This window comes from Haliaeetus leucocephalus, unplaced genomic scaffold (assembly GCF_000737465.1).
Source record: "Haliaeetus leucocephalus isolate CR32 unplaced genomic scaffold, Haliaeetus_leucocephalus-4.0 Scaffold932, whole genome shotgun sequence".
Lineage (NCBI taxonomy): Eukaryota > Metazoa > Chordata > Aves > Accipitriformes > Accipitridae > Haliaeetus > Haliaeetus leucocephalus.
In genome coordinates, this window is record NW_010973368.1 from 957,005 (window position 1) to 974,213 (window position 17,209).

Sequence of the window (17,209 nt, forward strand, 5' to 3'; positions counted from 1 at the left end):
GCGGGGCTCTTCCTTTTTCCCTTGGGAGTCGCAAGTCCTCGGGTCACTTTTTAAGTGTTTTTCTTCAGAAGCGCAGAGCCAGGGGTTAGAGCTTCAAGAGACACACCCAATACCAAGAGGCTTGAAAAAAATTTAATGAGCTGGTAACACTGAACAGCGAGGACTAATCTAAAAACTGTTCCCACATCCTACTTAAAATATTTACAATTTTGTTAACTGTATATACATTGTAATCTTTGTCCCTTATAGTCTATTTATAGATGAGTTCCTTAGGAATTATACCTGTTACATTTGGAAGATGAAGAGCACAGTATTACTGTAATAGCCGTTGCTGGAAAACACTATATACAGTAGGCGAGTTGCTAATAGCCGTTGGGCACTGGTAATCGACGCCTGAGGCCACGCGTGTGCAACTCAACAAACGCAAACAGCACGTTCAGCTAATAAACTTCTCCGCCTTTGAAATGTTCTGATGTGCAAGGCAGCAGGGTTAAGTATACTACACTGTGCAGTTCACCCTATTTGAGGGAAAAACTCAAACCGCACACCCCTGTGCGGCAGTACAGGCAGTTTGTAATCAGAGAGACAGTGACTTAACGTCGATCCACATCTCCAAACATCCCATTCACCCAAAATGCTGCTGCTCCATTGAAGGTCTACAAACCCGTATAAAGCAGCAATCCCACTGCAAAGAGCAATTCATCAAGTAAAGCCTCATTTTATGACATCTGAAATTACACAACAGAACAGCACCTCTTGGGAAAGTTTCATGGTTCAAGTAAGAGAGACAAAGCAATACAACAAATAAAACTGGATTCATAGCTCTAAGTCCAGTTAGAATGAGACCCTTTTCAGGCATTCCTTTATCAGGGATATCTTTACTTTTTATTTTCTGAAGCAAAGTCCTTCCTTGTGTCAAAGTGGGGCAGTATTACCTTTCATTGGTATTTTATGCCCTTTCTGAACTCCCTTCTGCTACTTTATTTCCTCTTTCTGGAAAGAAACCCAAAAAGTTCTCTGAAAAGCATTTCTGCCAAAGAAATTGCAGAGTCAGCCACCAAGCTCAAAACAATTTAAAGTACACTGCATAGGAAAGTCACAGACAAACAGATAGGCAAACGGATAAACCTGAGAATGCAAGTGAAAAATTACTGGGCAAGTATTTAGTGTCAGACCAATCCAATACTTACTCGATGGTTTTACAGGATGAATAAAGAAAAAGCTAATTAAATTAATCTGATTTACTAGAAAATATTAAGCTTACAGATGATACAATGTCTGCATAATTTTAGAAAAATCATCGATTTCATGGTTTATTTTACAATAATTGAATTAGTCTACAAGTTAAGGCAAACATACTAATGCATTTGCTTTTCTTTTTAAATCATAGTTATAAAGGTTACACAAAGTTCTCCAAAATTTCTAAGAAATGTTCACAATTGAAAAAAAGATTAAGTTTCTTGATATCAGTACATGGAAAAAAACTAAGACAGTGTATACAATGCCATTATAGTAACAATATTCAAATATCTAATGGTAATATTTAGGCCATTTGAAAAATGTGCTTCAAATGGTGAACTTCAGAAATTACTTACAAAGGTAAATAAGATTGGCAGCCTTATCATAGTATTCATAACATGAACATAATTATATTGGCTATTTTCACAAAAACAGAGCATTTGGTTTCTGAACAATGAAAGCATATAATGATTAAATAAACGTGAATATGTATGTATAACAAGTATGCTGTTGCTTCATATAGTCTGGAGCTACTTTCAGGTGTTTGTTTTAATTCTTTTGAAAGAAGGAGCTTGCTTATGTGCACTCTGTCAAATGTTTTCTCCAGGGAACTGTAAATGCCTATTTAAAGTCATGAAAACAAAATCCAGAGGAGGGCAGCCCTTGTTAGTGGGAGGACGGAACGTAGCTTATGTGTCACCATTTAACACTGCCAGGCAGCTCTGCAGCAGCTGTAAGTTACCCTGTAAAAATAAAGAAAAATATGACCACGTTTCCCTACTTTGTTTTACGCTTGTGGCAAAAAGATGTTTTTTAAATAGCAATGACACCACTGAAGGAAAACAGACAGGTATTAAGCTTATGTAGAGTTATTTACGTAGGTAACTTTTATCTTAAAGAGCTTTTTGAATGTAGGAGCGTTCTGTCATGGAACTAAATGGAACCAACTTGAGATTCGAAAATAAGCTTTTAGTACCCTTTCCATGTTTCTTCACAAGTTTCTTACTAAAGATCTAGTCTGGCCACAAAAATTATTCACTGCAGAACACCATCTTAGCAATGAAGTTCAAAGATACGAAGTTTTTATTTTTTATATTGTATTGCCATTACTCTGCCACTGGAATATTATTCCCAAAGCAGAAGTATTCATATATTATACTGAATTTATCAAAAAGTGTTAACTAATTCACAGCACTATCTCCTCACTATAGCAAGCATCTAAGCTTGGGGCTTAGTTCGTAGCTCTGATTTAGCCATCAAAGTTGAGTTTAGCCATTAGAGCCAGAGCTACAAAAGTGATTATCAGAACATTAACTAAGCTTTATCTCTAAGGCCAAGTTCTGCCCTTTTTTTCAAACACCTGTAGGTCAGTTTTTAATCTTATTTAAGCATTCTGACTGTACTGTAAAAACATACAGGTTGACTTTCAGATTTCTGAATGAATTTACAGAACTGACACTTAAAGACACCCTTGTGAATTAAGCAAATGTGGTCAACAAGTAAGCCAGGATTTACTTTCCAGGAAAAAAAACCACCCAGCCTGGTATTCACAGTATTCACATTGTTTTGTGCATTCATTTATGCTTAGATCACTTTAAAATACTGGCTGTTCACTATTAAATAGCTGTACTAGATTTGTTCCCCAATCTGAAATCTCTGTGTAAGAAACAGTATTAGGTTGTTGACAGTGTTAGGAGTAATTCCTATCAGGTTCAGATGAAATACAAGAACAAAACAGTCTGAATGCCCGGTTATAAACACAGGAGAAACTGCTTCCTTCTAAAAATTTTTTAGATCCAAAAAGAAACCTGTAAAGAAAACTTCAAACAAACAAAAGCATGTAATTAAACAGTATCAGTAGCTGCGATTTGCATGTCCTTGAAAGTACTAAAGAATTTGTAAGTCTTACTTTTTCAGTTGAAAGCATTCCAAGTGACCTGTGGTAGACAGGCAGAAGCACACTCGTCCCTCAGCCCAAAAAGGTAAGAAATCATAATTCTATCCCCCATTAAGGTTCTTATAATGCAGATTAAGCAATTAACTAAACTAAAGGCTTCAAAGCAGAAGATTCCCAGTTGTGTCTACTGAATCCTTTTCAGTCTTCTCCAGAAGACAGTGATTTCAGTTACAGCTTCAACAGCTTTTTGTCGTTTTACAGCTATACTGGCAGAGGACAGTCACAAGCTGTGTAAAAGGCTTGTAATTTTGTGATATGAACAAGTGCAACATACATGGGATGTATGGGGACTTGGTGGCCCATCTTTGTAGTGTCAAGATTCATAAATCTAAGGTCTCTGTTACTGAACAGCTGATCATTAGCTGCAATGAAATAATGAATGAAAAGGTATACTTCAAAGTCTTCAGTCTTCAAACTGAATACTTCAGTCTGAAGTATAATTGTGGACTGCACGCATGTTACCTATAACAAAAGTGTGACAGTGATCTTTCGGCCATCTCTTTACAGCCCATCAGCAGCATGAAGTATATTTGCAATTCACAGGTCACTATGTAGCAGTCTAAAGAAAAGACAGTACCAAGATGCCCTTTACACATCAGTCATTTCCAGACTCAGCCAGCCAGTCTACTGAAATTTTCCAAATATGCAAATCATTCATTTTCATTAGATCAAATTTACGAAGTTCACAAGAACAACCTTATTTAAATTATAATAAATCAAGGACAATAGAGCCTGTGAGCCATTACTCTTTCTGGCTGCAATATTTGACATACTTGACTTATATCAGCATAGCTTGAGAAAGTCCTATAAATTCAGATTCAGAAAAGTGTTTCTTGCCAACTCAGACTCCTAAGCTCTAGATGATATTACAGTTATTGGCAGAACCGTTGTGACAGAAACATCCTTTTCAGGAAGGAAAGAATTACTGACAAAGCATTTAACCAAATCCCTTAGCATTGGATTTTGCTTACTCCCTTCTTCTGTCAGTTTCAAACAGACATCTGTCACTAGTAATGCAACAAATTTTTTCCACAAAAACCCAGAGAGGCAAGAGCACATGTATTAGTATTTGTGGAAAGAGATGTTTAGATTTTTTTATTTTTGATTTGAAGGAAGTGGCTATCTTACTTAAAATTCGTATGTCAAAAGACTCTAAAAGTATAGCTAAGGCTCTAAATGCTTTAAGTATATGATTATAACCTTAGCAGTTTCACCAGCTATTAAACCTCCCTTCTTGAACATGAAGTCCAACACAGGAACACCTCAAAATCCAACTGTTTAAAATACTGAACAGGTTTAAATGCAGCTTTTGCACTAAATGCCCGAACACTTAATCAGGTGTTACATTAGCTACAGCTGCATGAAGTCATGAAGAAACACAGAGCTAGCAAAACAGAAGCTAAACACTACCTAGAGGGACAGTCAGATAAAATGGCCATATAAAAAGAAACATCAATCTGTTTAGTATAGGTCAGAGACCAAGCAGAATTTAAAGCTGCAGTCTGGCAGCTATTTTAAGTAAATCTAGGGTACACGCTGCTGATAAGAAGGCAGCTCTCTCTTATTCCCAGCCCCTCCCAGCCAAAACTGTATGTTTTGACACAAGGGATGCTGTGAAAACAACACTGGAAGTAAATCTTAGAAAAACCCACAGCAAATTTTAGCTCCATCTTACTACGCAGCTGCACACCTAATAGTGCCAACATAAGGGAAGGGAACAGAGTCATGCATCACCATCCCTTCTGGCAGTAGTCTGCACTTGCATCAACTTAAAGCAGTCTCAACCCAAAGTCTGATTTTTAGCTCTTTCAGAAGTCTTGAGCTGCAACCAGGAAAGGATAAGTGCAGAGAGTGTACACTTCCTATTTGTATATAGTGTCCTTGATTTACTAAAAGCTTGATTTCCCTATCACCCTCCAGTCTTCCAGAGCCACACAGCCAGATATAGCTCAGGAAATGTGAGCTGTGTCTCAGAACCTTCTCTCGATACTTTGGTCATTCTGACTTTTTCAGTGCAGCGATCTCTGTGTTTTGGGATTTGTGTTTTTCTTTCCATACACAGCAAATAACTTTTAACAGTAAGTCATGCAGCAGCCTGCACTATGGCTGAATTCCTCCCAAAGACAGCCTCTCAGATGAGTTCCAGCACCCACTGCTGCATCAGATTTCACCTCCATGCTTTCCATGCCAGGCAACTCAAGTCCAGAAGACACACGGCTAGACCAATTCAGAGACAGATGCATCTGCACGACATCTAGTCTGGAGGTACTCGTTCCAGAAAAAAAAACCCAAAGTATTTTGTCCAAAACCTTTAAAGCAGGGAGCTTTTGATCTGACTTCATTAATTTACTGCCTACGTGAAAAAGTAGCTTCCTTTTTGCTTCTACCAGCCCTCTTTTGGCTCTACTGCAAGAGAAATTAGGTGTCTACAAACATCCCAGCTTAGCCCAGCCACAACCAGGGCTACTCAGCCTCCTGAAATGGGAGCACTGTTCATGATTTGCATTGCAACAAGTATAAAAACATCCTCTCCGGCACAAGGAGAAACCTTCATATTACCCTAACATTGCTCTTCATGCATCAAGGCACAATGGTATCTCAAAAAAAGCCCAAGTCTTTTCATATCTTCTTCCTTTTATGAAACTACCTCAGAAAGTCTCCACCAAACCTTTTCATTCTTCAATACTCTGTACAGACTAATAGAAACTTATCCATAAGGCTATCCTCAAGTACACTGGTTATAGCATTAGTAAGAAAATTTCCAATTATATAAAATGGAAAAATATGATCTATTGCACTTGTGATTTCCATAATAATCCAACTCAGAATCTGTAGAAATAAAAGCACAGCAACCAAACTGATCCATCTGTAGTAGCTTGTTTTGAACAAATATGAAACACAGGCTTTGGAAAAACAGGACTTTCAAACCTAGTGAGAAGTAAAATACCCTTTCAGGCAACAAGGCACAACATTTGTTAACATTTCAAGAACTGTCACCCTTAGTCAAAATGACCTTTTATATTGTAAAGCTTTAAAGTGAAGATTCACTTACAGTGAATCTTACAATGCTCCATGATGAAGTAAGTGGAAAGGGTCAGCAAAAAAAAAAAAATTCACCTTCAAGAACAGGACTACAGTTCAAAGCTTCTATTACAAACCTATATACTCCTTGTTAGTAAATTTACTAAGACAAGGTAAGTCACAAACTGAGACAGACCATCTGAAGAACTACATCTTAAACACATGCTGTGGTGACAAATGAAGAACTGCTAAAAAAATTCAAGCTCTTCCAGGTAAACTGAAGACACCAAGAAGCAGCACATACCAAGTAAGTTGAAAGCTACAGAAATTACGCATTTTTCCACTGCCTTTCGCAGTTCTTAGCTGTCAAAATTCAAGAGAATATTACTAAAAGATTTTGACTTGCACAGAGAGTTAGTACACAGAGCTAGAGCACAGAGAGTGATTCTTTAAGGATACTTTAGAAGACAGAATTTTTAAGCGTTCCACTCCATGGCATGTGGGGACTTCAGCAAGGGTCAGTTACAAGAGATGATTAAGAGTCAATGACTGAAGCAGGGCAGAAGCACTGTGGATTCATTCCCTTATTAAAGCATGACATGGCAAATCAATAAAAACTGTTGCAAGTATGACTGTTAGGACTATTAATTTCATTAAAACCCTTAACCAGTACATTCATGACCAAACATGGGGATTTCTGGGAGACTCAGGGCTGGATAGAGACAGCTGTTACAGAGAAGCAAGAAGGCCAAATAGTACCAAGTATTATGAGACATTTTAAGACTTTAGGGGAAATATAGCTGAATTTCTGATATAGCACATTAAAGTAAGCACTGTTCATCTGAAAAAGGAGTCGAATGTTCCAGACCTTACTGATTACTTTACCAGCTAAATATCTCCTCAAGCTGAACTTATACCTACAAAGATTTTTATTTTTTTTTTTTAAAGTCCCCAAAACAACTGTTTTTACAGTGCATTAGTTTTACAAACAATGGGTTTGGCAGAACGAAGAATGACACCATCAACACTACTGAAAAGAGTGTAAAGCAGCAACAAGTTAACTTGGCAACACTATACACCTCTTAACTAGTCCTTTCAACAGATATATTCCAAGTTAATTCAAAGCTTGGTCATCAACACACTTTCAGATTTGTGATGAGAATTAGAAACGTTGAAGAGTTGACTTTTAAAAGAAAGCTGCCTCCTGCTACAGGACTGTTAGAGACTGTTGTACTTGTCTATGAAATCAGAGCAGCTAACCTGATTTAACCAAAAACATTAATTGCATAGGGATTAAAAGAATTAAATAAATTGTGAAATTTAAGGACAGTACAGGCCCTTTAAAGTTTTTTTCCTGCAAAAATTTATTTTACTGAGAAGGCTATCTGCAACATTTCGGTTTTGTTAGCACTTTAAAGGCAAAAAGGTACAAAAAGCATACTCAGAGTAACACTGATCTGACTTCAGACAGGCCCATGTGATCTTATGTTTAATAGTTTGCCTATCCTATACATCAAGTCCCCAACATCTGGGTAACAGAAACCGCTTCCTATCTCACAGTGAAATGATGAGATGAGGTTTTAAAAATAGGCAGGTATTCAAATTCTGCAGCTGTAAATATCAAACAGCTAAAGAAACATAAAACTGAAGCCAAAATTGTCTTCAAGGAGGCAAGTTTTCCAAACGCACCTCAAGCCCACCAGCCCCTCAGAGATATTTCACCTATACTTCCTTCCCCACCCCTATTATTCAAGGAAGTTCACCTTTCTGGATGATGCTTACGTTCAAATTCCCTTTCCTGAATGTGAAGTGTGTGAATCACACAACAAATGTAGCCATTTCGGTTATTCAAGCATATAATATTTAAAATCAGTTGAAATCCAGGCCAAAAACAATCACAATTACCTTAGCATGCTTTAATTCCAGTTCTGCTAGTTCCACCAGATTTTTTCTGAACGCTGCAACTCTTCTTGTCTTAAAGTCTATCAGTTCTATAGAAAGAAAAATGGATTCATTAACAGTATTATTGCTAGTGCCCTCAACTGTTCACAGACTTTCCTTCAGGATGGAAGAGGTAAAGGGTGAGAAAAGGCAACAGGAAAAAACTCAAATTTAATCTCAGCGCATTCCAGGCTCAAAGGTACTGCTACACTATTGGATGAAAGCAAGCCATCATAGCAGGTCCTCATCTCTAGCTAACCTTTTGTGGACACAAAGCTCTTTTGAAAAAAGACTGCAATGTGGATGCTTTTAAACATTTCATTCTCTTATTCCATGCGCACTGCTCTTTCAAGGCTGATATGTGAAAGTCTTTAGGGAAGATACTAAGCTAAAACTAGCATGAAGAGCAGAGGAAGCAAGTACGCTTTATGCGTATACCTTTGTGGCTAATAGGATCACTCATTCTCCACTGTCTCATTTATAGGAATCATTAGCAAGATTTACAGGCTCAAACAACTCTTAAATTATAAAAACAGAAGAGCATGGTGTTTAAACCTTGAACAAATCTGCCCCAAATAATGAGTCAGATGACTACTAACTCACAACAATATTAGCCTAAAAAAAAGAGAGTAAGTTTCCAGGAAAAAGGCAACATGTAAATAAGGTTCCTTTTCTCTAGAGCTACTGTAACTCTGCGACTTCAGTGAAATCTCATTTCGTGATCTCTCCCTTTTCTAACGTAATATCACCTCTGCAACAGACTGCTGCCTTCACAGAAGAATGCATAAAACCAAAAGAATTTCAACAACACTTTAAAAGATTAGGTTTCCCTTTACTGCTAGCAATTATCATTTTGTATCCTATCCTATGCATATAAAAAAAAGTGCTTAACAAATAATTTGCACCTAGACTTTGCTCTGCCTAATGGAGCTACGAGCCACCAAAGGAAAAAATCATTTGAACTTTCCAAAATAAGTAAATACTGATTAGAAGATAATAGTTCTCCTTAGGAAACAGAACAAAAATCTATTCTTATTAATAACATCCTAAAATCTGTTGATTTTCAAGTAGTAACGTATGATCAAAGACCACCCAAATACCTTGTTTTGCTGATTCAGAAATTTTCTCAAATTTCTGACAGCATATTTGCTGAGTAGTTTCAGCTTGCAGCACATCTTTATTTTTTGCTCTTGCTTTATCCAATGCCTTATTAGCATTTTCATAATCCACTAGTGACCTAGATCTTCTATATAGGAGATCCTATAAAAAAAGGCATAAAGGATGTATAGACTTTACATGAATCTACCCAAAGATTTCAGTATATACAAAGTAATAAAAAAAAAAATCAGATTAATTTTAGTCTTTCTTGCTGTATTCCAGTTCTTATGAAAATATTTGCATTCACTTTACTTCATTCTGCAAGTCACAGGAATGTCCATACTGGATCAGACATGCAATTTAATATTGTTTGGTCTGCATCTTGTCTGACAGAGGCCAGCAACAGATGGCTTAGATGATACTCCAAAAAGCCTAAGAAGGTACAATCACGGGAAATGTCACAGCTTCTTAGATTAGAAACAAACTATATTTAGATTATGTATTTGAAACACACACAGGGCCCACGAAACAGCAGTAGCATTTTTTTGTGCAACAGTTATTGCTGTGATCTTCTAACTACAGATATTTTCTGTCAAATGCTTCCTCATTCTGCCAAGTTACTTAATCATCTTACATCAAACAACACTAAGAATGAAATTTTCTGTAGGTATAGAATACCAAATTTGCCCCATGTGTTTTTGCATCAGCACTTGCATATCATCTGGAATATTCAATTTTAATAATATTAAAGAACAAGTAGAATTGCTTGCAGTCTACAAGCAGCAAACACATTGAAAACACATGAACAATTCACCAACAGCTCTTCCACTGTTTTTAATTATATTGCACAATTTGGCCTCAATAAGCAGATCACACAGTTCCAGACTCACAGTCAGCAACTGCATTGTTACCTCTTTGTATATACAACAGAGATCCAGGTTTTACAGTTGAGGGAGAAACTGAAGGCTAGAAGTGGCAGCATTTTAACCTATCTACTGTGTATTTCTCAAGATGATCCCTTATCTTTTCTTTTTTTTAAAGAAACACTATTTCACTGAACAAAAACTCATAAATTCACCTTAGCAGCTTGAGATTCCCTTAGGTAGTATTTCAGAAGATCAGAAAGTTTAAGATCTTCATCAGCAGATACCCGGGCCTCTATTTTCTGGAAAAACAGTAAGTAAAAGCATCAATTTAAAAACACCCAGACTTTGGGTATTCACTTGTATGATGTAAGTATAACATAAAATATACAACAGTACATGACAGATTGTCTTTTTCAAAAATGAAGATCATGCATTTGTGACAGAATACTTAAAGATGCATCAGAAGCAGTATTAGGATTTTGTATTAAAATGTAAGCAATAACCTACTGTGTGAGCAGGAATTGACAACTAGCTTTCTATTTTAAACAATGCTTTCTTCCCAATTTCAATTATATGTATCATATACTAGAAAAACAGCAGAGAAACAAAAACTTATCTAGCATAAAAGAGGTGCACAAGAAGTTTTATGCAGGTTTTCAGATCAAAGGGAAACAAATTTTTAAGGCACCTTTGCAGACTAGTTGTGTCAATGCATGCATTAAATGGTCCAAAAGACCGATAAACTTATTTGCTTGTATTTGAAACAGACATTTCTGTGAATTTAGAAACAGAGTCTGCAAGTGCATTTTTTAAATCTTAATTTTTAAAAAAATTCTAGAAGGCAAAATTTTAGGTCAAAGCAATTAATACCATCAATTTTCTTTAAAGTACATATTTATGCAGATACAACTGTCTGTGTTTAGGAAGTGCACACATTTTTAATTTGAAAGTTTTCCTGATACATGGCATACATCTTCTGCTCTACCAAGCCAAACAAATAAGGCAAAAGAGACAATATATTTGAAAATCTGGTTAGAAACATCAGCAATAGTATTTCTGAGTCAAATAATTGCAGAAACACATCTTGGCTCCAGAAAAAAAGCAGCATAACTGCCATTTTTTGGATTAAGGATTACATTTCTTCATTTCTTTTTTCCATAACAAGTTCTGTGATGCCCAGTAACAAGTACAGAAGGCCTCTAAGCATTTTAGAAGAATAGCAGCTTTACTAGTTTATTACATAGAAGACAGGAAGACTGCCTAGAAATGTTTAGTAGACTGAAGACTCCTAAGGATCAAGCATTTTACAAAACAGACGACTGAAATCTTACGCTTTTTCATTCCCTACCACACATTACTTAAATGCTTCATATGGAAGCATCCATAAAACATCCGCATATTAATGTCTAGTTGACTCAAGATGTTCTGCCACTTCCAGGATGTACACAAAGAATAATCTAAAAAGGTTTCATAGTACATACCCTTGTTTTGTCAAATAACTCTGATACCTTCAGAAAAAACCTGCACAAAGGAAACAGCTTATATTACAACATTAATTTAAACAGTTTAACTTCTAGAACTCCAAATACAATCTGTGTCTGGCAATAAAGACTGTAAAGGCACTGCTTAGAATTGTAATTCACAGAACACAGAGAACATAATAGTTCTAAATTGTAGCAGTTGAAACATCTGGGAATTGTACAACTTAAGAAAAGGTAAGGGACAAACAAACCATAACGGATGGATGTTTCTTCACTAAAGAATAATTGCACAGCTCCTCAGGGATTCTTTATGTTTCTGTGAATTACATCACCACCCTGGTTAACGGTCCTACGCTATTATCAAGTGTCCTTCATTCAAATTTGAATGTACTTTTCTTCAGACAATAAACATGACGCATGCCCTACTTGGAATTCAGGGAGGCTGAGCAACAACGTGCCACATCTTCATCACAGGAGACAATACAAGGGTTCAGTGTAACAGCAGACTGAACTACAGTCAAATCATACTATTTTGACAGAAGACAGATGCGATTCCTGACAGACCCCAACAGGCTACATCAAATCTCAATACGATAATCAAAGTAATGGATATGTAAGCTATCACCACATTTGGAAATATATCACTATAATTCAGGTAAATTAATAAAAATAAGTTAACTTCCATACTCATCTCCTACCTGTTCTCACACTAACATGTGCATGTTCACAAGCATCAACATCTTTAAGCTAGTTAACTTTTACTTTCAGATACACCAAACTTCAGATTCAAGCAAATCACTGAAAGATTAAAGGACAAACATCTGTACGTAGACACCCTCTTCTATTTTCAAAGTTTTAGGGATCTCTGTAGATTCCTTTCTCTTCCTAAAGGCAATAAAATTGCCAGAACAACAGAACATTTTCAAGATGTTGGTACAGGGAGCACCCACAAAAATCACTATACTCAGACTGAGACGTGTTCTCGCTGCACGTCAAAGCACTTAAAGCACTTTAAAATAAAAAAACCTGGTGAAAGGGTTAGAGTTTTTTCTTTTTCTATGAGGACTTTTCCATTTCATTTGTGTAACTTTCTACAAACTGCAGAAAACAGTTTTTTTTTTCTCCAGACAAATATTAAAGCAAAAATATTAAAGCAGCCTGTTACAGAAATGAAATACTAGAGAAGAAAATCCCTTAAAGTGACATAACTATAATAAATTCTGTTTCTCATAACAAGACATCTACCTATCTCAGCAGGTCACCATTAAGACTGCTACTTAGCAAATTCCCCCATAGGTTATTAACAATATCTTACTTGCATATATCTGTGGAGTCCTGCGTTCCTAATGCATATAATGAAGAACCAATTCTATTATAGTCATCCGCCACATCTAGAAAAACAAACAAGCACTTGTTTTACTATTTCATTCCTCTTCTTTCTGAGAATTTTGAAATTTCTCTCTTTCTTCAAGAGTAGGTGGGTTTCTAAAAGGAACATGCTTTAACACAAAAGCAGAAATAAAATTTCAATCATGTCACTTATGAAGGATAACTTCACACAATAAACATCGTGCTATCACCAAATCGTGAAGTCTGTAATTTATCTAGGAATACTTAATACAATTAGTACCTGATGGGTAAATTTATCGTGCAACTTTGTTAGGCTTTATTTGGTGGAAGATGTACAAACTCAATGGCTAAAGTCTGAATTTAAATCTGAATCTAATGCCTAAAGGTATTTGAAAAAAAACACAGGCTAACAATAACAAAGAATAAGTCTGTGTGCTTGAGAGCAGTAAATTGAATAAAAACTGCAAAATACCAAAATACAGCGCTATATGCACAACACTTTTTCTAGCACATGCCTAATTTTCAGGAAACCTTTATCTCATCAACAAGTGGTCACTGGTTGAAGTAGCATTAGTGTTAAAGCATTTTAAAGAATGAAATTAGAGCAGGGTTTGTAAAGAAGGCTGTGTAATTTGACTAGTGAGGTATTGCTATGCAGTAATCAAAAAAATAAAATCTTTGCACAGACGGCTTTTTTAAAGAGCTGTTAGTATAAACTCAATGGATGATGAAAACACTAACAGATCCAAGCAATGAACAGCAAAATATATTTGCTTGTTATTTTTGAAGTTTATATGTCTTTAAACAGATTTTTTTTTTAAATAACACAACCTTGTTTTAGCAAATTGAGTGGGTCACCTTCCACCCAATTTATTACTCCATACATCCCAAGAGAATCAGTGCAGCTGGTTACAGTGAAGAGTGTTATTAGGAAGCCATTAACCTCCCTTTCTATCCCTCCCATTTAAACGTAAAAATAGATTTTCTGCTGGAAATAGGAAGTCAGTATCTCTGCAAGCCCTGCAGCTCTCTGTTGATGATAAGTTATCAATAAACTACAGATTGCCCATTTCCAAAACAGGCTTCCCAGGTCATTGCTCTGCTTCTCTAGCCAGAATTTCGAAAGATGCCATTTGTCCCAATTCTCAGGTTGATAAAAAGTTGTCAATAAACATCCTAGGTGATTTGAGTCTGAAAACCAGTGAAGCTTTGTCATGAGTTTAATCAATCCTTCCCATCAGATCGTCTACAACCTCATTTCTAACAATTTTCCTAGTTCTACAACCAATGTGAAAGGCTCTCTCACTACCTAAAGTTTGGCACCTAACTACCATGAATGAAGTTCAGTTTTCATTTTAAGAAAGCAAACAAAACACCAGAAACCACTTCCAGTAGGAACTGAAGACACAGGGTCCCTTAGTACTTCATTAAGCCATAACTGACTCTCCCCATCTCCTAGCATAGATGCTAAAGCTGCAAAAGACTTGGTCTTCATACAATAGCAAGAGAAGCATCTAAAGAGCTCGGTAAATTCTTGGTTTAATGTCTCTTTCAATATCCACTTTAGAGTCCTTACCAATAGAGATTCAGAAAAGGTTTGTGACCTGGTTTTTTTGTGAACTATATTACTGTAGATAGCGAAGACAGAATCTGCGAATCAGACACAAACTTCAAGAAAGCAGAGAGAATCTAGTAGTTCAATTTTGATTTATCCAGACACAAAAACTTAAAATCAAGGGCAATAAAGGTCAACCTTTTTCTGAGCTTCTCAAGACACAGTAATCCTAAACCAAACACAATAGTCCTAAACCAAAGATCTTCCATTTTCCCAAATAAATGCACTGCACTTGAGATGACTATCTAGAGCTTCCAGAAATCACATTAGCTAGCACTCAGCTCAGGAAGAGAAATTAATAACTAAATGGAAAAACCTCACTTCAGTAAGAAAAGGGGTCATGCAAACCAAGCTACTGAATGTACACATTCCAATCTCCATTCTAAAAGGCTGAAAAATGGAAACCTGACTTCCCAGTCTAGAACTAATGGCCCAAATAGGAGTTTGCTGCTCAGCAAGGTAATGCAATGCCTAGTGTGCCAAGAAATTACACTCGGATGAATGCAAGCTCATCCAATCAAGAGCAACTTCATTAGGAGTAAAATCACATATACTGCTATATTACCCACCTTTACACTTTAAGAATCAGACTTCAAAAAAATATTATTACATAAAGTGTGTTTCTCTTCAAAGGGACAGCATGAAGAATCAAGATAACTTCAGTGTCGCATCAGGCTGTTCTTACTCCATCTAGTCTACTACAGCAAACGCTACACTTTGAAAGTCAAATTAAACTTCTTTAGACTATCCAAAGACTACACTGGGAGAAATTAACTCACTTTTCACGTGCAAAGAGAGAACTAAAAATTACCAGTCCTCATGAACCACTTCTGTACACTTTAATTAGTACTATTTTCACCCTGGAAAAAGAACTCACTTTTATGCGATCTTGTCATTTTATCAGATTTGGCAGAAGCATCTTTGACTCGGTTGTGATATTCTACAAGGAATGTTCTTTCATGTTCAAAGAAGTCATCCACATCCTACAAAACACAAGAACAATTTAAAAAACAGGATTTCACTCACTCTGTACAGAGCAATTGCAGAGTAAATTTGCATATATTGCTGTTGCAGTGACATGAAATGCAATCTGTTTTTATTGTCTAAAACACCATTTATGTAAATCGATTTCTTCACTTATTTTATCATGATCTGAAGTTTTATTAAGAATTAAGAATTCATAACAAGCATCTTAAAGTTGTGGATAACAAACTTGAAGTGAAGGAAATAATTTCACTACTAACTACCACTTTGGTGACAGAAAAATAGAATAAATGTCAAGTACTTAATAAAAGGACATCTACCTAGAAAAAGGGGAGAGGGGAAGAAAGACACCCAGTTGCACAAGATGCTATGGTCACAGCAGAGACGATATGAACTCCTGGCTCAGGAACGCTGATCTTGATGACAGATTTCTTTCAAGTTGGTAATGCAGGTAAACTTTAATATTTTCTGTATTACAATTTGAGATAGTTGGTTTATATTTATTTTAAAAAACCCTCTAAAATACCACAGATCCTCAGTACCATGGAATAGCCTACAACATGGGCTTTGAACAATGTGCTTATGAAAACTGCTGGTTATTTGGACTTTATATTTTTCTCCAAGTCATAATTAATCCATGGTTATATCCACTTTCCAGCAGTTCCAAAACTCAAGATATTGTAACTAGGAACTTTAGCTTCTCTAATTTGTTTGCAAATGGAAAGTTACCATTAGAAAGAAAGGAGATCAAAATCATCTTCTGCAGAATTTATGTTTGTTATAAAAGCAACATTTCAACTTTTAGAAAAGTTGAAATGAAATTGAATTTTCATTAAAATTCTTTTTTTTTTTGTCTCAGTTACATTCTTGCATACTAGGAAAAATAGTATCACCTCTTACTGCTGGTCTTAGCTTTGAAACAGTAGAAGGGTAGAAGGATGTTACAAGGCTGATAAAATTCACACTGTGTTAGTAACTTCTAAGCTGCAGCAGTTGCCAAAGCTAGTGCACCTTCCCACTATATAAAATGGCAAGCCAGAACAAAAAACAGATTATCAATAATCTCTGGATTAAAAAAAAAAAGCTTAATTTCATAAAACAGGGGAAAGAGTAGTGAAAGCCCTCTTTCACAGAAGCAATCAGATAGCTCTCAGTTATCACGCATCCAGGGCGACAGGTTCCTTTCCATGCTCTTCCTCTAATTCTTAAGTTACATATCGCTAGAAAAATCCCTGCTTCATTAAAAAAAGGGGAAAACAATGCTAATACATTTTAATTCTTGATATATTAAGCAGTAATCACCTTTACTCCTGAAACAATGACACCATCTGCTGATTTAACCATATTTTTAAAGAAGTCTTCAAGTTTCTCTTTCTTATTTTTCCCACGAACACTCAACTGAAAAAACAAATTCATTTATGAAGTTAGTTCATCTTCTGGAGGTAATAAAAGCTTTAAAAAAAAAAATAGAACTACATACCACAACTTGCTACTCCTAAATCAGTTTTCCTGCTCTCTGCTTAAGTCTTATACTCTGCATTAATGGGAACAGGGCACCATGCACCCATAATGACAGAATTTACTAGACTGTACTTTATCCCCTAAGATACTATTCCGGGGGGGGGGGGGGGAAACAAAAAAATTAAAAACAAAAAAA

The 17,209-nt window shown here is 36.0% G+C and overlaps 1 protein-coding gene across 3 annotated transcripts in view; it reads right to left on the reverse strand.

Annotated features, from left to right (window-relative positions):
• Positions 1 to 1,283: 1,283 nt before the first annotated feature.
• Positions 1,284 to 17,209, reverse strand: part of SNX6 (sorting nexin 6) — a 27,841-nt gene continuing 11,915 nt past the window's right edge. For 2 of the 3 annotated variants that reach the window (XM_010583637.1, XM_010583639.1), the window contains exons 7-14: positions 16,855 to 16,950; positions 15,446 to 15,551; positions 12,919 to 12,994; positions 11,604 to 11,643; positions 10,335 to 10,421; positions 9,259 to 9,418; positions 8,123 to 8,208; positions 1,284 to 3,658 (exon numbers count right to left, since the gene is read on the reverse strand). In XM_010583637.1, coding sequence (XP_010581939.1) covers positions 3,398 to 3,658; positions 8,123 to 8,208; positions 9,259 to 9,418; positions 10,335 to 10,421; positions 11,604 to 11,643; positions 12,919 to 12,994; positions 15,446 to 15,551; positions 16,855 to 16,950 — 912 coding nt within the window. In that variant the 3' untranslated portion in view covers positions 1,284 to 3,397. The remainder of the gene's footprint in view (positions 3,659 to 8,122; positions 8,209 to 9,258; positions 9,419 to 10,334; positions 10,422 to 11,603; positions 11,644 to 12,918; positions 12,995 to 15,445; positions 15,552 to 16,854; positions 16,951 to 17,209) is intronic. The other variant, XM_010583638.1, reaches the window with a different exon arrangement.